Source organism: Mustelus asterias, chromosome 13 (assembly GCF_964213995.1).
Source record: "Mustelus asterias chromosome 13, sMusAst1.hap1.1, whole genome shotgun sequence".
Classification (NCBI taxonomy): domain Eukaryota; kingdom Metazoa; phylum Chordata; class Chondrichthyes; order Carcharhiniformes; family Triakidae; genus Mustelus; species Mustelus asterias.
Genome location: NC_135813.1, coordinates 20,052,829 through 20,076,230, shown reverse-complemented (window position 1 = coordinate 20,076,230; position 23,402 = coordinate 20,052,829). Strand labels below are relative to the sequence as shown.

The 23,402-nt window shown below is 41.6% G+C and overlaps 1 protein-coding gene across 9 annotated transcripts in view; it reads right to left on the bottom strand.

Moving 5' to 3' along the window:
• mapkap1 (MAPK associated protein 1) overlaps positions 1–23,402 on the bottom strand; it is a 260,057-nt gene that overhangs the window by 37,961 nt on the left and 198,694 nt on the right. For all 9 annotated transcript variants that reach the window (XM_078226462.1, XM_078226460.1, XM_078226457.1 and 6 more), the window contains one exon: positions 2,910–3,050. In XM_078226462.1, the coding sequence (XP_078082588.1) occupies positions 2,910–3,050 (141 nt within the window). The remainder of the gene's footprint in view (positions 1–2,909; positions 3,051–23,402) is intronic.

Here is a 23,402-nt window from a genome sequence, read left to right as displayed (position 1 = left end):
GTAGCAATTGGCAAAAAAATGCGAGCTTGGCAAAATGGTTTCTTCTGCAAATGATGGCATGCAATGTTTCAAGAGAAAAAAAACTTTGCACAGCAGTGAAGAATTTAAATAGGATATCACGCATTTAAAAAAAACTTTTCCATTGCACCTGGCACTGACAAAACAAAGACTCACAGGAATTTCAGCCTTTAGGCACAAAGCTACCTTAACATTGGCGTTAGCTACTTTAATTTATAGAATCATTGAATGGTTACAGCATAGAAGGAACCAATTTGGCCCAACAATTCCATGCAGACTCTCTGCAAAAGCAATTTAGTCAGTCCCACTCCTTGGCCCGTTCCCCGTATCCCTGCAATTTTTTCCCCTTCGGGTGCTTATCCAATTCCCTTTTGACTATCATGATTGAATCTGTCTCCATCATCCTTTCAGGTTGTTTATTCCAGATTGTAACCACATGCTGCATAAAAATGGTCTTCCTTATGCTTTGATTCTTTTACAAATCACTTAAAATTTGTGTTCTCAGGTTCTCAACCCTTGCTTTCCTTTAGCAATTTTCATCTTTCAGTATTTAATTTCTTCTTAAATGAGCAAACTGTGTTGATTTATCAGCCACTTGCGCATTTCATGTTCCACTAACATTTTGCATGATGCTCTCATGAGGTTTTTCTGCTGAAAATACATATCTCATTGGCCTTGCGAGCTTCAGAACAGTACATATATAAAATTCACTATTACTCATCTGTAATTGTAAGAGCACAAATGATATTCAAAGAATTAAATGCTTTTCACGTTGAGCATTTTTACTTGAACATGAAGATGTTACCAATGGCACTGAACATTATTATTGGTGATACCGTTATATTATGTTTATAATCTGTTGATTTAACAGATCTGAGTTTGCTTGGGCTTGTACATTTGTCAAATACAGCTTCAAAATGCACACCTCAGAATTATAGGATATTATCACAGCAGTTTCAGGTCAACTGTTAGTGTCAAAGAACTGAACAAAGATTAAAATCTATAATATTCAACTTCTGCAAGAGTTTTTCTTTCCTATTTTACAATAAATTTGGTGGAACACAGCAATGGTTACGAGATATGACTTATACCACCACTGGCTCCTAACTCCCAACGTAATGACATCTGACTATCAAGGTCTTGATTATTCATATCTTCAGTGTAAGAATTTCAAAGGGGTGGAGGGTGTGGGGGAGGTCAGCGGGGAGAAGTGTACTGACAACTGGAGGAACAAAGCCAGTGCTGTCTGGTGACATACTCAAGTCAAACAAAAGGCCTCTGATAAAACATTACATGGCAACTATTATCCTTTAAGAGAACAGCTTCAGAATGTCTATTAAAAAGGATATTCCAGAAACTGCAACTATTTCATGTTATCGTTAATCTATAACTTATGCAGATTTTGACAGCTCGCTTCAGTTTTACTCAGTTCACACGCCTTATTCTAGTTTGTTTCCCTTTGTCAAAGTAATAAGATCCCAACTTTTAAAATGTTAATGTCATTAAAGTAGTGCAAGGCGATTGCAAAATAAGATTATGGTTTGATTTTCAGGAAAATATTTTGTGTATCAAACCAGAAAGAACATTTCAAAATCAGTATATGGGGCGAGGACCATATGACACTTCTTTTATTTGTTCATGGGACGTGGGCATTGCTCGCTATTGCCAATCCCTCATTGCCCTTGAGACGGTGATGGTAAGCCGACTTCTTGAACTGCTGCAGTCCATGTGGTGTAGGCATACTCACAGTGCTGTTAGGGAGGAAGTTCCAGGATTTTGACGCAATGACAGTGAAGGATCAGAGATATAATTCCAAGGTAGGATGGTATGTGGCTTTGGGGCGGGGGGGGGGGGGGGGGGGGGGTTAGTGGTGTTGCTCCCATACATTTGCTATCTTTACCCTTTGAGGTGGTAGAGATCATAGAGGGTGCTCTTGAAGGAACCTTGTGATGAGTTGCTGCAGTGTATTTTGTAAATAGTGCACACCGCCACCACTACGTATTGGTGTCGGAGGGAGTGAATATTTAACATGGTGGATGGGGTGCTGAGTAAGGAGGCTGTTTTGTTCTGGTTGTTGTCGAGATTCTCTAGTGTTGTTGGAGCTCCTGGCAAGTGGAGAATATTCCATCACAATCCTTACTTGTGCCTCATAGATGGCGGACAGGCTTTGGAGAGTCAAAAGGTGAATTACTCAGCAGTTTTCCTAGCATCTGACATGCTCTTATAAGCCACTGTATTTATATGTCAGGTCCAGTTCAGTTTCTGGTTAATAGTAACCCCCACGATGTTGATATTGGGGGATTCAGCGATGGTATTGCCATTGAATGTCAAGGGAAGATGGTTAGATTCTCTCTTGTTGGAGATTGTAATTGCCTGATACTTGTGTGGTACAAATGTTATTTGCCACTAATAAGCTCAAGTCTGAATATTGTTCTGGTCTTGCGGTATATATGGACATGGAGTGCTTTAGTATGTGAGGAGTCGCAAATGGCACTGAACATTGTGCAACCATCAGTGAATGTGCCCACTTCTGACCTTATGATGGAAGGAAGGTCACTGATGAAGCAGCTGAAGATGTTAGGGCCTAGGATCAATATACAAGTCTATAAATGAAACTCCTATTAGCACATCAATTTAGTGTTATGCCTTAAAAGAATATGGCACCCTTTCCTCAAAGACAGAATATTTCCAGTTTAATTTGAGTAATTAGTGTCTTTGTGTTTCATTGCAATTAACGTAACTGGTACCTACAATATAGCCAGAATTATTCCAAAAATTAGCAACTTGAGGGAAAGACCAATCTAACTAAATTATTTTTTAAAACTTATTTTTCATTGTTTGAAGTCATGGACAAGCATAAAAGTTGTATTGCATAAAGAAAAAATAATGACCTAATTGGACATCAGTGGTGAATCGAAGCTTGTGGACGATGCTGACTTTGTAAGATTTGTAACGATGGCTGCTCAGGATATCCTGCACTGTTGTCATATCCAGGGGTGGCTCATCCTCTGAACTCTCCTCTCCTCTTGAGCCTGCAGATTAGAAAATAAATAAAATCCTGTGTGTAAAAACATTCAGTGTTTGTTTAAAAATTAAATCAATCCAACTGCTTTTATTGAAAGTTTTCTGTTTTACATTAACCACAAATTTGCAACAAATTCCCAAAATCTAGTACAGTAATCATAATTTCACATAAATATACAGAAAAGACCTGCAAATATTTTTACAAATGATTCCGATTATCAATCATTGCAATCTTTGTAGTTGGCCTCTTCTCTCTCACAGATAAAGGATGCCGGAACCATAGAATCTCCACAGTGCAGAATGAGGCCATTCGGCCCATCAAGTCTGCACTGACTTTCCAAAAGAGCATCTTATCCAGGCCCATCCCCGCACCCTATCCACATAAACCCTACGCATTTACCACGGCTAATCCACCTAACCTACAAACCTTTGGACACTAAGGAGCAATTTATCATGGCCGATCCACCTAACCTGCACATCTTTGGACTATGGGAGGAAACCGGAGCACCTGGAGGAAACTCCCACTGACACGGGGTCCCTGGCACTGTGAGGCAGCAGTGCTAGCTACTGTGCCACCATGCTGCAGAAAGAGTTGGGGAATCTCAGGATAACAAGGTAAAACCATGAGCACATGGCCCCATGGTGTACCCCCTCCTCCACAGGACAACAGAGACAGAGCTACACAATATACAGGATCCCTTATGGGGCAATATACAACCAACCAGGCAGGTCCTAACTGAGCATCCCAGAACCTCCAAGCAATAAGTGGATAACCCAGAAAAGGGAGAACATCAGGAACTGCCATCGGTACAAGATGTGGCGTGTCAGTGTATGCTCTCATGTACAGGAACCAGTAAGCCAAGGATTCATACACCTTGCCTAGGCTTGCAACACAACGAACCTTCCTCCTCTCTAGCCATTTCAAAGGCACAGATCAAGCTGTATGACACCATGCAGCAAGATTTCCAAGGATCGAAAGTAAGCACCCACCGAGAAAACAGCCCTCACAATTGACAGTATTCTCTTCGCTGCTTCATCCACACTCTTTAGGATAGCTTAACAATTCATCAATATGAATAGCATGGTGGCACAGTGGTTAGCACTGCTGCCTCACAGCGTCAGGGACCCGGGTTCAATTCCTGGTCTCGGGTCACTGTCTGTGTGGAGTTTGCACATTCTCCCCATGTCTGCGTGGGTTTCCTCCGGGTGCTCCGGTTTCCTCCCACAGTCCAAAGATGTGCGGGATAGATTGACTGGCCAAGCTAAATTGACCCTTAGTGTCAGGGGCATTAGCAGGGTAAATATGGGGTGTTTCAGGAATAGGGCCTGGTGGGATTGTGATGGTGCAGACCTGATGGGCCGAACGGTCTCCTTCTGCACTGTAGGGATTCTATGAAATCAGTGCCAGGGAGCCAAGACCTTGGTCCACAACTTCATTCATAATGGCAACCATCATCTCGACATCAACAGCTTATCCAAAGTGTAGGCCCGCTCACCGCAAAACCGTCACTGCAAACTGGGCCCCACGCCGACCACATCGATCAAACAAGGATTTTCTTGACTTAACTCTGCACCCCTTTGCCAAAATTCAGCCAGGATCTTTCAGGAACATAGTATAGACCATACACATCAGGATCAATTATTATGCATTATGCATCAGGATAAAAAAACAGATTAAAAGATGAGTAGCGGCAGAGCTCGTGAAAGCAGCTACTTTTGCACTTACTTCATGTGACCCTTCTCAATCCAACTTTTAAAGGAATGATCAGTAATTGGCATTACTGAAATAGGAGATAATATTAATTTTGCATAAGCAGAAAATCAATTGTGGAAATTCTCGATAATGATGAATTAACATTTCGGATGTGAATTTTTTTGTCAGAACTAATTTTAAATTTTCAAGTTGCTATTTCTTTCTCTTACACAAGGCACTGACACCCTCACTGGGACTTATTTCCATGGAGACAGTCGACCTCTGGTATCTTATTCAAGGAGTTACCGAAGTCTCAATAGTCATTTCCACTTTGTGATGAAGGATCTACACGTGAAGTGTTGGACATACTTTCAGCATGCAGCCTGTGTATAAAGTCATCATTGCAGGTTAGCTGTCCATCCTAGAAACCATCCAATATCTATTTCCACTGAAATCCAAGAAAAGGAATATCAGGCAGTTTCTATAATTAACCCTGCAATGCCAATATCATGCTTGGCCAGCAAGTTGAAAGACTACCCAACAAAATCATCTATCCTCTCCACAGATGTTATGAGTTGGGTTTCTTGTTTTTTTCCCCAAACTTTCCAGCATCTGCAGTTTTTAAAATTAGTTTAAGCAAATAAATTTGGTTTGTCACACTAAGCATCTGTGTATGTTAATTTTTTTATGAGTGTAGAGCTGTTATTACTCTGAGATGAGTTTTTGTAATTTGATTTCCCAAACCATGCACAATTCACATTGATCTGTATTGATAAATCAAAAAATCCATGTCTAAAGGGCAGCACAGTAGCTACCACCGCTGCCTCACAGCACCAGGGACACAGGTTCTATTCCAGCCTTGGGTGACTGTGTGGAGTTTGCATGTTTTCCCTGTGTCTGCGTGGATTTCCTCCAGGTGCTCCGGTTTCCTCCCACACTCCAAAGATGTGCAGATTAGGTGATTGGCCATGCTAAATTGCTCCTCGGTGTTGGGGGACTAGCAGGGTAAAAATGGGAGGTCATGGGGATAGGGCCTGGGTGGGATTGTTGTCAGTGCAGGCTCGATGGGCCCAATGGCCTCTTTCTGCACTGTAGAGAGTCTATGATTCTATAAATTACAATGTGGAAGCAATGCTTAGCAGAAATTGGTATCAGTGACGTTGCAAAGAATAAAACCAAGTTCCAGCAGTCAAGACAAAAGTTAATGCTTCTGCAGCAACTTTGAGTTCCTTTGCAGGAGCTTCCTTTGTCTCTGAAGGCTTTCAATTCTTCCAAAATGCAATTACCGTACTTCCCAATTACTTGCTATTTGCAGTCGTCCCTTTAGAAAAAAAACTCTCCTACTTCTTTTTTTCAGAATTATATTAATGCACATCTTGTTGTTATTATAATACTGATTTTAGATTACAAATTATGCTCATTTTTCTCTTGCTCTCAAAGCACCAATGCTTCAATGGAATACGTTTCCATGGAAACACGTCAATTTCTGGTATGGTGCCCAGGTGGGAGGATCTTGACCATGAGTGCTAGAGCGTAGTGAGACATCACAGATCCAATCCTCTATTGATCTCCATACATGTCTGATTCCAGCAGTGATGAAAAACAGGACTGGCCAGCAATATTATGATGCGGAGATGCCGGCGTTGGACTGGGGTAAACACAGTAAGAAGTTTAACAACACCAGGTTAAAGTCCAACAGGTTTATTTGGTAGCAAAAGCCTCACAAGCTTTCGGAGCTCCAAGCCCCTTCTTCAGGCGAGTGGGAATTCTGTTCACAAACAGTTTGTAAACAGAATTCCCACTCACCTGAAGAAGGGGCTTGGAGCTCCGAAAGCTTGTGTGGCTTTTGCTACCAAATAAACCTGTTGGACTTGAACCTGTTGTTAAACTTCTTACAGCAATATTATGGGCAGTTCTTCCTACACTCTATCAGCAACTTCACTTCAAAACTACTTTTTTGGCTGTAAAGGGCTTGGGATAACTCAAGGTCATGAAAAGCCTTACATTAATGCAAAACTATTCCCCTCTGGGGAGTGGATCAATAGGCAGATGTCATAGTATAAAATCATTGGCAAAAGATCTAGCGAGGAGATGAGGAGCTTTTTTTTCCACTTGAAGAGTTGCTAGGATCTGGAACACTAACTTATATGATGGTGGAAGCTAATTCCATAAATAAGTTTAAAAAGGAGAGTTGGATAGGTTTATTAGGACGAGAAGCCAAATGGTTATTGCCAAAAAGGGATGTGGGCCGAAGTGCAATTGCTCCGAGTCCACCCAGGTATGATGGGCAGATGGCCTACAGCAGCGCTGAGTTTTTATGGTTCAGTGAAGTTCTCTCTTTCCTTTTGCAGGCCCAGCTGAGTACAGATTAGGGATCAAATCTGGGAACTTCCTGGTCAACATGACTCAGACAACAAAGATTCCATCCCTGAGCTATCAGGGTGTCAAGTTCCTTTTTATTGTAAATGTGGAAGAATTTTCTCAAAACTGAAGATTGTGAGCATTTGAAGAATGGAATATTTCTGGTTTCAGTGTCAAGCATATTCAGGGTCAGGCACAGTTGTAGAGTAAAGGATCATCTGCTGTAGCAACAATATACATTCAATCAGATCTCATACAGAGCAACCATTTGGTGCAAACTTGTTCTTCATTTTTCACATCAGCTACCCTTGTAATCTCCAACTGAAAAATTCTATGAATATTAATTAGGGGGCATTTTCTGCTGTGACCCACTAGGAATTTGAAGAGAGGCTGTCCAAATACCTTCACATTTCTACATTCCCTCAGTGTTCACATTTATGCAGAGTAGGATTTGGATTGAGGAACAACATGGTGATCTCACTGGACTATCTACACATCTTCCTTAGTTACTTTTGTCATTTGATATTTTCTTCATTTTGTCTTTATCTTCCAGTCATTCTCAACTATTACTACTTTTTCCCATATTCTACAATGCCTTCCTTAATCCCATCAGTGTTGGATTCTCTGATCAGTCCTCATCTTAGGTTTGCTGACATTGCTCTTCAGACAGCTGCTCCTCGAGGACTGTATATAAGAAAACTTCACACAAGCAGGTGGAAATGGGGCATTAAGAAATAGTGCTAAAGCTGACAAGTAAATAAAATATCTCAACACAACCTACATGCTTATTCATTTTACACTCTGAAATCTAACTCTTGAGTGAATTACTGCTGGTTCTCTCAGTTTGACAAGCACTTTGTGAGTCAGGTGACGTGAATGATATTTCAAGCACACACTTTCTGTATTTATATATTAACAATGTCTGTTGTGTTTAACAAATGAAACAGCTTTAAAAAAAAAGCACACAATTTTGCATATGCTTTTCCCAAAAGAAAAGAGAGTCATAGGTAATCGATCACTTAGTCATCAAGAAAGCCTACAGAACAGGAAGCAAGTTGCTTTCACTCCAAGTGTGACATTTCCTGGCGCTAGGCTGTCGGCTAGAGCCAGTATTAAAAGCCTGCTGTCACTGGCTGTGAATTATACATTATTTGAATCCCTGGCATTTCATCTATTTTTTACTCTGAAATGAAATCAAGCACATGCTACAGTATATCAGGCAAAGAATGTAAATGTTAACACCTGTACTGTACATCACAGGGAAAATCACCCTCAAGTATATAAAAATAAAATCCCCAACAGCAAGCAAATTTGTCTTCAACTTATCATACTGCTTCCTCTGAGAATTTCACATTATCTTCATTAATACAATCATGTTTTCAAAAGCTTAAATTATGTTAAACTGGGATATTAAGCCCTACGGTCAAGGGATCACTGACAGCTGGTGAGGAGTATGGAGTAATTTAAGATTTGTGAATTTGACATAATCTAATCTTTAAACATTCAAGCAAGGCAGTTAGTGTTCCACAATAAGTCCATCTCAGTTTGAAGCGTGTATCCAGAGTCCAGGCACTGTTTGAAAACTGGGAATTTCTCGACCATTATTGCATCGCTAAATCTGATGCCGTATTTCATGTCTTTCAAGATGGGTAATTTGCCTGCAGTTACTATTAGGAATTCTATGGAACTAGAAGGATAACAATCATGTATCGTAAAGTAACAATCACAACTTCCTGCTAATAAAACTTTTAAGGAGGCTTGTAACACATCACTTTTCAACCTCTTAAGCTGTACGTGGTTTCGAGCATATAGGCTATACCAGCAGGGTACACAGCACTCAGAACATAATCATCTAAGTCTACAAGTTTCTCCAACTATTCAAGCTCCTGGGTGCATTTTCATTATGTTGGGGGGGGGGGGGGGGGGGTTTGCAGTGGGAGGAGAAAAATATGATAAGAATAAGAATGTTTAACATCCACTGCAACTTAGCAACCAGTGTGAACTGTCCCTTGAAAGACTGCAAATACAGGTGCACTGTAACACTATCGATTTCTTAAGGGTGGATAGCATTCCAGCCTATACCATCATGTGTACATGCTCCGTTTCTTTGTGATGGTTTGGTAATCAAGGGTAGTGCATGCAACCATCAGCCATCTTCTCAAATACACACTGGGGATTTACTCCAGTCACAGTTTTCTGCAATTGTTATTAGTGGAAGATTGCCAGCTCATCTCCTAGGGACCTCAAGGTTCAATCAACGGTTTGAGCAAACAGCATTACAAAATTATTCGTTCTACAATTTAGGATTAAGATGGTATGCAACAATTAGGTGCAATTGAATAATGATATCAAAAGATTTTTATTTTTTAGGTAAAATAATTTGAAGTAAAATAAACTGATTTTCCACATACATCAACTTTTTTTTGGAATGAATTCATAAAATAATTCTGAAAACAAAACAAAAATTCCATAACTCAAGGTTTTTACTCTTCATAAAAATACCTTCCAAAATCACTGGCCCATGCTATCAGAGGGAATCATGAATAACCCTTCGGACACTTCCATCACGCTGTCACACAAGCGACAAATCATTCACATAAAAAGGTGTTCTTCCCTATTCACTTTCTACAAGATTAGCGTGTGATAACATGGCAGCCAGAAACAAAACAGAAAATATTATCTACACCTCACCATTGTTAATGTGACCAAAGTTCGCCTGGTTGGTAAGTGTACAGTATGTGAAGCACCATTCAACTAATTCTTGCTTATTATGTGCTTGTGAAGGACTTTGGGATGTTTTCCCACATTAAAAGTGCTACATCAGTGTTAGTTCTTATTGCTGTTGAAAGCTAACTGAGAGATTCTAATACTATCCATTTTTAAGAAATCAATAGTGTTACAGAGCACCTGTATTTACCAACATAAATCTTTCAACAGACTGTTGAACTTGGCTGATAAGTTGCATTTGATATATCACATTTCTATCTTTTTGCCTCCCCTACTCCCCACACTCCAATACAAAGGTTTTCTGCGGAAAATACACCTGAAAGTTTGAACAGATCTATTGGCTTCTAGACTCAGGAGGTTACTCTGAGTGTTGTATATACTGTCAGCATATTGCTTGGCAAGCTACAGACCTTGCATAACTTAGAGGTTGGAAAATAATATGAATTACCAGCTTCCTTAAAATTTAAACAAGAAGTTATGACTACAACTATAGATATTTGATATCCTCCTGGTTCCAGAGAGTTCCGAATAGTGGTTGCAAGCAAATCATGTGGTTGGACCAGCATGCAATACTGGGCTGTAGCTTCTAATCTCCAGGGCACTGTAACTAGAGGGGTGGGGGTGGGAAGGGGGCAACATCCCCATGCCCTAATGTCCCCTATTAAGGTTTGCACAGCAATTGCCAGCGAAGTACACATTTCCAGGGGGCGATTGCCCTGAACTGGGAACCATGTGAAAATGTGATTTAAGTAACAAACTTCAGATGGTTCTTGCACCGATGGGGTGCCAATCAAGCAGGCTGCTTTGTCCTAGATGGTGTCGAACTTCTTGAGTGTTGCTGGAGCCTCACTCATCCAGGCAAGTGGGGAGTATTCCATCACATTCTTTACTTGTGCCTTTTGCATATGGTGGACAGGTTTTGTCACTCACACAGAATGTCTGTCATCTGACCTGCTCTTGTAGCTACAATATTTAGATGACTGATCTAGTTAATGTTCTAATCACTGGTAACCCCTAGGATGTTGGAGGCTTCAGTAATGATAATGCCACCGAATGTCAAGGGGAGATGGTTAGATTCTCCCTTGTTGGAGGTGGTCATTGCCTGGCATATGTGGTGGAAGTTACTTGTCATTTGTCAGTCCAGGTCTGAATATTGCCCAGGTCTTGCTGCATACAGGACTGCTTCAGTGTCTGGTGAGTCATGAATGGTGCTGAACATTCAACAAACATTCCCACTTCTGACCTTTTGATGGCGGGAAGATCACTGACGAAACTGCCAAATATGGATGGGCCTAGGACATTACCCTGAGGAACACTTGTAGTATTGTTACATGAATGAGATGATTGACCTCCAACAACCACAAGCATCTTCCTTTGTGCTGTGACAAGTGGAGTGTTTCCCCAGATTCCCACTGACTCCAGTTTTGTTACGTCTCCTGAATGTCACACTCAGTTAAACGTTGCCTTAATGTGAAGGTCAGTCACCCTCACCTCATCTCCTGAATTCAGCTCTTCTGTCCATGTTTGGATGAAGGCTTAATGAGGTTATACATGAGGGTGAGTGTGCATTTTGTTTCCACACAATGGGAATCACACGGCACCCCTGAAGGAGGAGAAGTCAGAAAATCCAACTGCCCTAAGAATGACTTTCTATGATGGCCAAGAGTTACTCTAATTTCTCAATACTTCCACTGAAACTGATCAAACATCAGTTTCAGTTTACCAACCCCGCACATCTTTTGTTAAAAGAACAATTCCAACTGAGATTTAGTGATGCTGTGGATACTTATGAATAGATGAGATTGCATGAACAGTGAAGTGCAGCTTACTGCTGCATCATCCGGGAGTCCAGCGTTCCCACCAAGTATGCCAACTGTTCCAATAGCTATAAGTAATTTGAAACTCCACTCCCAATATTTACCACTACAATGCATAAATTAGGAGTTTGATGAAATATTCTTCACTTGCCTGGATGAGTGCAGCTACAACAATACTGAAGAAGCTTGACACAATCCAAGACAAAGCAACACAACTGATTGGCACCCTATCCATCACTTTCAACATTCGCTCCTTCCATCAATGCACAGTTTCAGTGGTGTGCATCAACAATAAAATATATTACAGCAACTCACCAAGGTTTCTTTTGACAGCACTTTCCAAACCCACAACCTCTACTAGCTAGAAAGACAAGGGCAGCAGGTGCATGGGAACACCACCTTGCAAGTTCCTCTCCACACCATCCTGACTTGTCAATATATCGCTGTTCCTTCATCATTAGGTCAAAATCCTGGAACTGCCTCCCTCACAGCACGGTGGAATGAAGCAATTCATGAAGGCTGCCCATCACCACCTTCTCAACGGCAATTATAGATGGGCAATAATAAACATCCCAGGAATGAAAAAATAATGACCGTAGATAGTGGTATACAAGTCAACCCAGCGTATAAGAGGACCTCAATTTGTTAGTGCCAAAAATCATGTTTAGGCCTATACTCAGTTTATAAGTTGACTTCTCCTGTTCTGCTAAGAAATGCTATAATTGCATTAGGAGTCAGCCTCTATTTTTCAACTTCAAAATGCATGCTTTACTCAACTGTTAACATGTAGGATCGAGTAGACAATAACAAGCCTGCAAAGAAGATGTATAGGAATTTAAAATATGCCCACAAAGAGACATAGCAGATTGTGTGTGGTAAACGATAAACAAAAATGGGTCCTCTGGCATAAAGAATGAAGTATGAAGTTGGTTCTAAGCTAAAGGTCATAGCGCTCGCTAACTCATCAGAAAAACTAAGCTGCTGTGAGGGGATTTGGTGTTGGTAAAAAAAAAGTGCTGTAAAATGGGAGGAGGAGGAATCCACTCTGAAGAAAATGTCCATGGCCAAATGCACCATGAGAAAAGGGACCACACTGGGCTGATCTCAAGAAGCATGCATCAGAATGGATCCCCAAAATCATCAGAATGGTCAGTCAAAAAGAAAAATATTTTCTGAGAAGGCAAATAGCAATAATTTCACCGACAGGTTGAATACAAAACCCAAAATTCTCAGTTAAGCATGCAAATTAGACAGTTTGGGCTACAGCCCATATCGATGTCTTCAGACATTACCTCTGACGGCCATGGCCACCTCCAGTCATTTAGCAATGAATCTTTAAAAGTCCAAACTGAAAAGGGAACTGTCAGCCTGAAACTTTGCAGGAACTGCTGCACTTATTTTACTACTTGCTTGAGAACAAATTTGATCCAGTAGCCTGCATGCAATATAATTCTTATCCAACAGATGTCCGGGATAGATCAATAGGATATATTGATATCTGTATAACACCTTTCTCCTTTATGATATTTGTTTGGTTTTTGTTGTGAAGAATCAGGGCTTTTCCAAGTACAAATAATTCATCATATTTAGTCTGTTAGTTTAATACCACAGAGGAACCATGAACTAGCAGGTACAAAGGGCATCTTATATTGCTGTTGGGATTGGCAATCTGATTAAATTCGAGAGGCAGGAGCAAACGGATAAACTTTTTCCACTTTTCTCAGTAATTGCCCAAGTTCCCACTGGAAGAAGAGAATCTAGCAAATTAAGTTGTCCAGGCCCATTTTATCACCAAGAAGGTCAAGGGCATCAGACACATGGGAATATCACCTTCTGAAAGTTTGCCTCCAAGCTACACACCCTCATGACTTGGCACTAAATCGCCATCCTTTCACTGTCATTGGATTAAAATCCTGGAACTCCCTTCCGCACAGCACTGTGGGTGTATCTACACCACATGGTGTGAAGTGCTTCAAGAAGGTGACTCAACACCAGTTTGTCAAGGAACAATTAGGAATGGGCAAAAAATGCTGGCCTTGTCAGCAACATTTACATCCTAGGAACACATATTAAAAAAATTAGGTGAACTATAAAGGTCCACCAAACCTAGGATGGAGATTCAGTGAGGAGCACTGGGATATACACAATTAATTTAAAGGCATTACAGCTGTGCAATGAAAGATAATTAAAAGCTGGTGAATGAAGTGAAAGTTTCCACTTCCTCTTCACAGATATGGTTTTCATCATTTCAGATTCATGGAACCAGCAACATCAGCTGAGTCGGATGATAAACCAGAAATTTCTGCTGAGGTCATTAGAAGACTCAATATCAGCAAGATTCTAAACATGTTGGCATTATACAGGTTCTGCCAATCGGAAACTAAGGGCTGAACCTCGTCAATTTTCCCTTAAAGGTTTGGAACCCAATTCTTATTGTGCGGGCTTTGTAGTTGCCCTTTACCAGAGCAAACCAATTTACAGCTCACCTCTCGGCTCCCTGACCAAGGGAGGGGGAAGGGTTTCTACTTGAAGGGACCTGGCCAAGATTCAAAAAACTTCACCAGCACTTGGATTTTTCAAGCTGCAATAATCACAGAAATGGAAAGGAGAGCTGCAAAGGTTTTGTCAGCCATTGAAAATGCATACCCACCTTGTCCATTGGGAAGCTCTTGTTCCAGGACACTGCAGCTATCAGCAAAACCTGCAGCAACAGCCCGAGTCTCCTGAGCCAATGGTGTTCACACATGGTGAGGAAATTGACCCCATGTTGGTAATCTCACCTCCTGTGAGCTGGATCACATTGTCCATTCCATCTTCCTTGTGGAGGGGTATGCGATTGAGAAAAGGCAGCTAAGTTCTGCTATTGCTGTCAGTGTGGTCTTTGTTCTTGAACCTCAGCAGAGGTGGTTGGTGGAGCTACATAAGCTGTTGCCATGCTGTCATGAAGGTTAGCAACAGGGAAGTAGAGCTGAAGAGAATGAAATGCTAGTTAGGTGAAGGGACTCCAAGCACTTTTTGGGAAGAGTACTTTAACAGCAGTCTCAATGACCATAGTTGGAGCTCTTCAGTGTAACTGATCAAGTCTTCACAGTTTGCCAACTTCGCTGAAGAAGCTCTTGACCATTGCATTTGCCTTGGTGAATTCCTGACAGGTTGGGAAACATGTTTGGGAAATTCAGGATTCAATGTTAAATTTAAAAAATTTGCTTAACTACCGCAATCACTTCTTAATTACTTACCAACGGATCCAAAGTGATCAACCTGCTCTCCTTTAATCCGGCCCTGGGGAAGGTTGACTGAGGGTGGAATCATCCCGAGCTGATATCAATTTCTGGGACAACACTCCTCCCCTCAATCATACATGGTTGAAGTGATTGATCTGGAACTGTAAATTTAACAATCTGCCCTGTGTTTCTTCAGGTGGCATCAATGGAATACTCTTGGAATATTAGTGAAATGCTAAACTTTTGGTTTGAAGAAAGAACACAGGAGCAGAATTACCAGTACAACACTGATTGCAAATTTGCTGGTTGCAATTTTTCTCCATTTGAAGGATGATTTGTTCATGACTAACGAAGAAAATAAAAACTTTCCGCTAAGGTGCATTATTCACGGCTTCAAAGCTCAGTCAAAAATTTATTGGAACCAGTTTTTACACCAATCGGAGGTCCCTACCTTCAAGAAGACGGCCATCATCCCAGTACAAAGAAAAGCCAGGCAGCGTGCCTCAATATCGTCCGGTGGCTCTGACACCCATCAAAACGAAGTGCTTCGAAAGGTTAGTCACGGCACAAATCAATTCCTGCCTACCAGACTGCCCAGGGATCCACTACAGTTCACCTATCGTCGCAACAGGTCCACAGCAGATGCCATCTCCCTGACCCTACACTCAACCCTGGAACACCTAGATAACAAAGTAACCGATGTCAGACTCCCATTCATAGACTACAGTTCAGCCTTCAACATCATTATTCCTACGAGACTCATCTCCAAACTTCGCAGTCTGGGCCTCGGCTCCTCCCTCTGCAACTGGATATCCTCGACTTCCTAACCCACAGACCGCAGTTAGTAAGGATAGGCAACAACACCTCCTCCACGATCATCCTCAACACCGGTGCTCCGCAAGGCTGTGTCCTCAGCCCCTTACTTTACTCCTTATATACCTATGATTGTGTGGCCAAATTCCTCTCCAACTCTGCAGATGACACCACCATTGTGGGTCAGATCTCAAACAATGACAAGACACATTACAGGAAAGAGATAGAGAATCTGGTGAGCTGATGTGACGATAATAATCTCTCCCTCAATGTCAACAAAATGGAGATAGTCATCGACTTCAGGGAGCATAGTAGAGGACATGCCCCTGTCTACATCAATGGCGAAGTAGAAATGGTTGAGACCTTCAAGCTTTTAGGTGTCCAGATCACCAACAACCTGTCCTGGACCCTCCATGCGGACGTTATAGTTAAGAAAGCCCACCAAGCTTCTCCTTTCTCAGGAGACAAAGGAAATTTGGCATACCCGCTACAATTCTCACTACCACCTGCAGATGCACCATAGAAAGCATTCTTTCTGATTGTATCACAGCTTGGTATGGCTCCTGCTCTATCCAAGACCGCAAGAAACTACAAAGGGTTGTGAATGAAGCCCAGTCCATCACTCAAACCAGCGTCCCATCCATTGACACTGTCTGCACTTCCTGCTGCCTCGGAAAAGCAGCCAGCATAATCAAGAACCCCATGCACCCTGGACATACTCTCTTTCATCTTCTTCCGTCGGGAAAAAAATACAAAAGTCTGGAGATCACGTACCAACCGATTCAAAAACAGCTTCTTCCCTGCTACCATCAGACTTTTGAATGGACCTACCTTGCATTAAATTGATCTTTCTCTGCACCCTAGCTATGGCCGTAACACTATATTCTTTACTCGCTCCTTTCCTTCCCTATGTACGGTATTCTTTGTCTGTATAGTGCGCAAGAAACAATACTTTTCACTGTATACTAATATATGTGACAATAATAAATCCAATCAAATCAGATCAAATATATTTAAAGTTTAAGATTTCTTGATGGTGCATGTTAAAACGGCAGAAATAAAGAATCAAATCACATTTCCCAACGTTAGATTAAAGCTGCACATGTTCAATTGGCTGTACTCATCAAGTAAGTCATAATGGTTATGTTACTGGACTAGCAATCCATAGATCTAGATAAATGATCCAGAGATATGAGCTTAAATTTCAAAATGGCAGCTGGGGAAGTATTTGAAGTATGGTATCTGGAATGGTGACCATGAAATGACTGGATGCTTGTAAAAACCCATCTGAATCACTAACCACTTCTTGGGAATGAAATCTTCCCTCTTTACTTGGTCTAGTCTACATATAACTCCAGACCCACAGGAATATGGCTGATTTTCTTGGCTGCTCTCTGAAGTGACCTAGCAAGGCATTCATTTCCATTCAAGAACACAGCTCATCACTATATTCTCGAGGACAATTTGTGACCTACAAATCCTGGCCTTCCACTGATGTTCATATGGCATGAACAAATAAAAGATAATTTGTGCTTAGTGTGCGCTGGACTCATGAAACAATAGGCTACAGGTCTGTTGGCTACCAACACTATAATTGATTAACAGCCTTGCCAGCCGGCCATTCTTCGTTGACAGTTGTTCTGATAAACATTATAGAATTGTCATCTTTGGATTTGGTTTTCATTCAGTTACAGTGCACACATGGGCGTCAGAGGCTATCAAAATTGATCACTTCAACTGGATTTCACTGTAATACACACAAAAAGATTCTTACTCAAAATTATCTTAAATAAGATCATACAGCCCTGTAGATGCCCTGTTCAGGTTGAGACTGCTGCTTTTAAACTGATGAACCATGACAAGATCATTTTGCCCTCGAAAGTGACCTCTTAGTTGACCAATCAAGAGCCTGACTGTACACATTGATATATTGGACCATTTCTATTTAATATCGCATGGAATCCCTCTATAACCTTGAAAAAAACGGATTAAACAAATTAAAAAGGACCACTATCCTCCATTACAGAAGATGCAATCTTTTCTTAAACACTTAGATATATAAATCACCAGTTTACGTTTCATTACCAATAGTACTGACTACAGTGTAGTACTGCCATGCTGCACTCTTCTTTATCAGATCCTATGTTTCTTTTTCATAGTTTGATTGTGAAAAGTTGACATATTTATATCTTTGTTTTCAGCACTAGCGAGTTCTTTAATGCAGGAACAAGAGAGCAGATAGTTATTTATCACTGACCGTCTAAAAGTATTCTTACACGACAGGAAAACCTTCAACAACTATATAATTCCTGTTCTAAGATTTTGCTTTGTTCAACTAAGTTTGCCTTTGCACATGAAGGTTATTGTTGAGTTAAGTTGAAATTGCTCTGTACCCTTCCTTTCATAAACAAATACCGTGAGCATTCAGCATTACTTTTAAAAGCAAATTAGTTAAATTTACACTTAGCTTCATAGATTTGAAATAATTATGCCAGTTACAGTGTAGTTGTTGCACATGTACAGAGAATTGAATTTACAACCAGCTTTAAACTCCACAAAGTTAAAGAGCAGTGTTGTCCCACATATTTACAAGTTTTATCTTCAACCTTTCTCTCTTCCATATCAGCTACATTGTGGAGAAGCATTAAAAAAAACAACAGCAGAGATATTAATCTCCAGACTGTCCTTGGAATGGCCTGTGGAAAGCAACATGGAGAAGTTTAAGAACAGAGTTCAGCTGTCAACTTTAGTTGCCAAATGGTCTGGGAAAGAAAATAAGAGGAGAGAAAAGCTTTTCCCTAACATAAGCAAAGAAGGTACTTTTTCTGAACTGTACCTCTGATTCAGGAACTCAGAATTTCTTGAATTGAGAAAACAAAATAAAGTGCCAAGAGAGGATACTGTCAACATTGAAAAGTGCACGAGAAGTCCAGGCAAATCAGGAAACAATGACATCAACACATCAGAAATTGGGGAGAAGACCACAAAAGATGGTGGTGGGATTTTTCACGCAAGCCACCACGAGTTTCACACTGGCAGACGCGGCCCACCATTGATCTTCTGATCCCACTGTTGTCAATGGGGTTGAAAGCACCAATCCCCACCAGGAAATCCACTGCAGGGTTGCGCTGTTGGTGGGATGGGAAGATCCCGCCAGCGTGAATGGCTGGAAAATTCCAGCCAGTGCATGTGGAACTCAGAAGAAACGGGAGGAGAAAATTCAGGGGAGTCCACTGATAAAAAAAGAAACAGAAAGATGGTGACAGGTTGAGAATTTGTAAGCTGGAGCAGGAATGTGGTTCAACCATCCGATGATAAGTGTTGTATAAATAATGGTGATCTACTTTATTTAAGTTCTATTCTGAACACAAATTAAAACTTGAAGATGTATGCTCTCCTATTCTGAGTGGAAACTGGCTTTCAGTGAATTCTCCATTTCATTTAGATGTATTTTGTAAAGAAGAATCCTTTGGAAAGGAACTTAACTTTGGCAGCAAAGACTAATTTAGTAAATTTTGCCACTCCATCCTAACCTTTATGTCAACCAAATTTACTTCTGATCTACAGTACTGTTACATTATAGTACACACAAAAAGAGCACAAATAGGCGGTTATTTAAGAGGCATGTCAAACCAATAATTCACTTTTTCTACAGTGATTAACTTCAAGTAATATTTCACTGAATTCACATTCCATCCCCCATGCTACATAAACAAGACCCATCACCTATGAGACAATTCGTGTTAAATGTTTGGTAGCACACTTATACTTGTGGCACATGTGCCAATAACTGATCCCAGTCTGTACTTCCAAACATTTAGACGACAGATTTTATTAAAATTTGCTTTTTAAAATGCAAGCCATGAGTTTGAACTTTATAAACAATTGAGATAAATAAGCAAGAATGCCGCCCACACAATAATTCAGTCATATTACTGTAATTGAATTACTATAATGATACACAGCTATTACCTGTAATTAAACAAATTGTCTACACCAACTCCCCAACTAAATTTAACATGTGAATTGAGCTTCCACTGCCTTCAATTTTGATTTTAATTCTTATGACCAATTTTAATAAATTAACACTAATTTACTTTGAATGCCAATAACTAAATTATGTTAGAAACTGACAAAGAAATAGGGTACATGTACAGTGCAGCTACCAGTTAAAGTCTAATAGTGGTAGCTATTTCAGCCAAACAGGACCCTGCAGTACTGAGAGTCATAGAGTCAGAGGTTTACAGCATGGAAACAGGTCCTTTGGCCCAACTTGTCCATGCCGCCCTTTTTTTAAAAAACCCCTAAACTAATCCCAATTGCCCGCATTTGGCCCATATCCCTCTATACCCATCGTATCCATGTAACTATCTAAATGCTTTTTAAAAGATAAAATTGTACTTGCCTCTACCACCACCTCTGGCAGCTTGTTCCAGACACTCACCACCCTCTGTGTGAAAAAATTGCCCCTCTGGACACTTTTGTATCTCTCCCCTCACCTTAAACCTATGCCCTCTAGTTTTAGACTCCCGTACCTTTGGGAAAAGATATTGACTATCTACCTTGTCTATGCCCCTCATTATTTTATAGACCTCTATAAGACCTCAGCCTCTACGCTCCAGAGAAAAAAGTCCCAGTCTATTCAGTCTCTCCTTATAACTCAATCCATCAAGTCCCGGTAGCATCCTAGTAAATCTTTTCTGCACTCTTTCTAGTTTAATAATATCCTTTCTATAATAGGGTAACCAGAATTGCACACAGTATTCCAAGTGTGGCCTTACCAATGTCTTGTACAACTTCAGCAAGAGGTCCCAACTCCTGTATTCAATGATCTGACCGATGAAACCAAGCATACCGAATGCCTTCTTCACCACTCTGTCCACTTGCGACTCCACTTTCAAGGAGCTATGAACATCTACCCCTCGATCTCTTTTTGTTCTGTAACTCTCCCCAACGCCTCACCATTAACTGAGTAAGTCCTGCCCTGGTTCAATCTACCAAAATGCATTACCTCACATTTGTCTAAATTAAACTCTATCTGCCATTCGTCAGCCCACTGGCCAAATTGACCAAGATCCCGCTGCAATTGGAGATAACCTTCCTCACTGTACACCATGCCACCAATCTTGGTGTCATCTGCAAAATACTAACCATGCCCCCTATATTCTCATCCAAATCATTGAGAGAACAAAGAACAATACAGCACAGGAACAGGCCCTTCGGCCCTCCAAGCCCGCGCCGCTCCCCGGTCCAGGATTGAATCCTGAATCCAGGATCCCCGCCCAATTTTCCAGCCTATCTACATCCTAATATCCTATCCACCGAGCTGTCCCTCACAGCTACGATGCTTTGTTCATCACAACCTATTAACTCACCCCCACCCCCCCATTCCAGACCATGTGATCTCCAGGGAGAGGCGAAAACCCAGAGTGAAAACCCCAGGGCCAATATGGGGAAAGAAAATCTGGGAAATTCCTCTCCGACCCCCTGAGGCGATCGAAACTAGTCCAGGAGATCACACTAAGGGAGAGGGAGCGGACCAAGAGGGAGGGGGCGGACCAAGGGGGGGGACGGACCGGGGGTGGTGGGGGCGGACCGAGAGGGGGGGGTGGACCGAGGGGCGGGCGCACCGAGGGGTGGGGAGTGGGGGAAGGGTGGGCCGGGGCAGGGAGGGGCCAAGGGATGGGCCATGGGGAGGGGCAGGGCCAAGGGACAGGCTATGGGAAGGGGCGGAGCCAAGGTGGGCCCAGAGGAGGGGAGGGGCGGGCCCAAGGAGTGGGCCGAGGTGGGACCAAGCGGCGGGCAGGACAGAGTGGACCGAGGGGAGGGGGGGACAGAGTGGACTGAGGGGGAGGGGCAGAGTGTGGACCAAGGGGAGGGGGCGGGTGGGACCGATGGGGCATGCAGGACTGAGGGGAGGGACGGCGCGGACCAAGGACGGGGTGATTGGGGGCAGGGGAAGGGGGGGTTGAGAGACAGGACGGGTGGACCCGAGTGGAAGTGGTTTCCCAGAGTTAACTGGAAGGTGTCTTCTCGCGGACTGGGAGATTCCCAGCTCAGTCTGGGAAGGGGGGGGGGGGCGGTGAAAGAGGTGTCTCGAATTGGACTGGATTGTGGGTGCTGTGGTGGGCCCCCTGTGGGTGTCATCTGTGTGCAGGGTGTCCTGTGGGATGCTGGGTTTGGGTTTTTAGGTAGTTACAGTGGAGTTAGAAGTGTTTATGCCTTCTAACGTTTTAGGGTAACTGTCAGGGTAAAACTGGCAGAACCATCCAAAGTTTGCACTTCGAACCGAGGAACAATCAAAACTTCAAGTCCAGCCCCAAATTTATTGAAGTAGATGAGAAACAGTGGTGCTCCAAGCACTGTCCCTTGGAGAACCGTCTTGTAGCTTTCCTCCCCCCTCCATTTTGTTGTCACATTTCTGAGGAGTACTCTTACTTTATCTACTTGTTCAGCCTATAGTATTCCATAAATTTATGTGGTTTTCAATTTAAATGGAAGCCTTTCACGTGGAATGTACAAGAAAGCTTTCTGAATGTCTAAATATATTAGTCACGATGCTTATCCATCTGCAATATGCTCAAATAAGTTGAAGTGATTTGCCAAGCACAACCTAACTCATCTAACCCTGTTGCTGGAAGTTTCTTATTCTTGTTAACTAAAGCCAGTCTATACCAGTTTATTATCAGAAGAGACATGTGAAATTGTAAATTTAAGACAAAATGTAGTGGGAGTGTAGCAGAAATTGAACAGGATGAATAATATCCTCAAATTTTCCACCAAAATTTCCACTTCCTTCCTTTGATGGAAGAGTTTTGACTTGCGTTTGGCAACCTAGGTATCTCCAGCTGAGACCAAATAATTCACATTACGGGCGATGTCAAGAGTATGCCAGCACATAGACTTGCAGCAGTGACAATTTCAGCACAGACGCACAGTTCTCCGAGTCCATATTGAATAAGGGCTTTGAACAGGGCTGTGGATTGCATACATTTCTATGCACACCCTGTAACATCATAAACATGTGTTTGGCAGATCTGTCAATAATTTAGTTGTTTTTAAAGTGTTTTTTGATTGTTTGAGAAACATGCAATGGATTAAATAATATGTACTATTTAATCATCAGGCAAACAACTAATGAAATTTATAGCTTTGCTCAATCTGTTATCTTGTTGCATAGCTGTGGGAAATGAAACTTGCATCTACATTTATTTCCTTATTCATTCAGGGGATGTGGGTGTTGCTGGCTGGGCCAACATTTATTGCCCATCCTTAATTATCCTTGAACTGAGTGGTTTGCTACGCCATTTCAGAGTCAACCATATTGCAGTGGTTCTGGAGTCACATGTAGGCCAGACCAGGTAAGGGTGGCAGATTTCCTTCCCTAAAAGGACATTAATGAATCAGATGGGTTTTTTACAACAATTGACAATGGTTTCATGGCCCTCATTAGACTTTTAATTCCAGATTTTCATTGAATTCAAATGTCACCATCTGTTGGTGGTTAGCATTGTATTTGTGTTGCAATGGCAAGGACTGTAAGTTGCACTGGAGGAATTGGTTTGGGATGAGGATGGATGAATGTAGGAAAAGAGTGTGACTGAAGTGAGTAGCTTAAAATAACTAAATGAAGTTGATACAAAGAAGGCTTTCTCAATCTTGTATTTCAGTGACATACACTAATTCAGCTCCCTCACAGTGCCACGCTCAATAATTTCTCTTCAC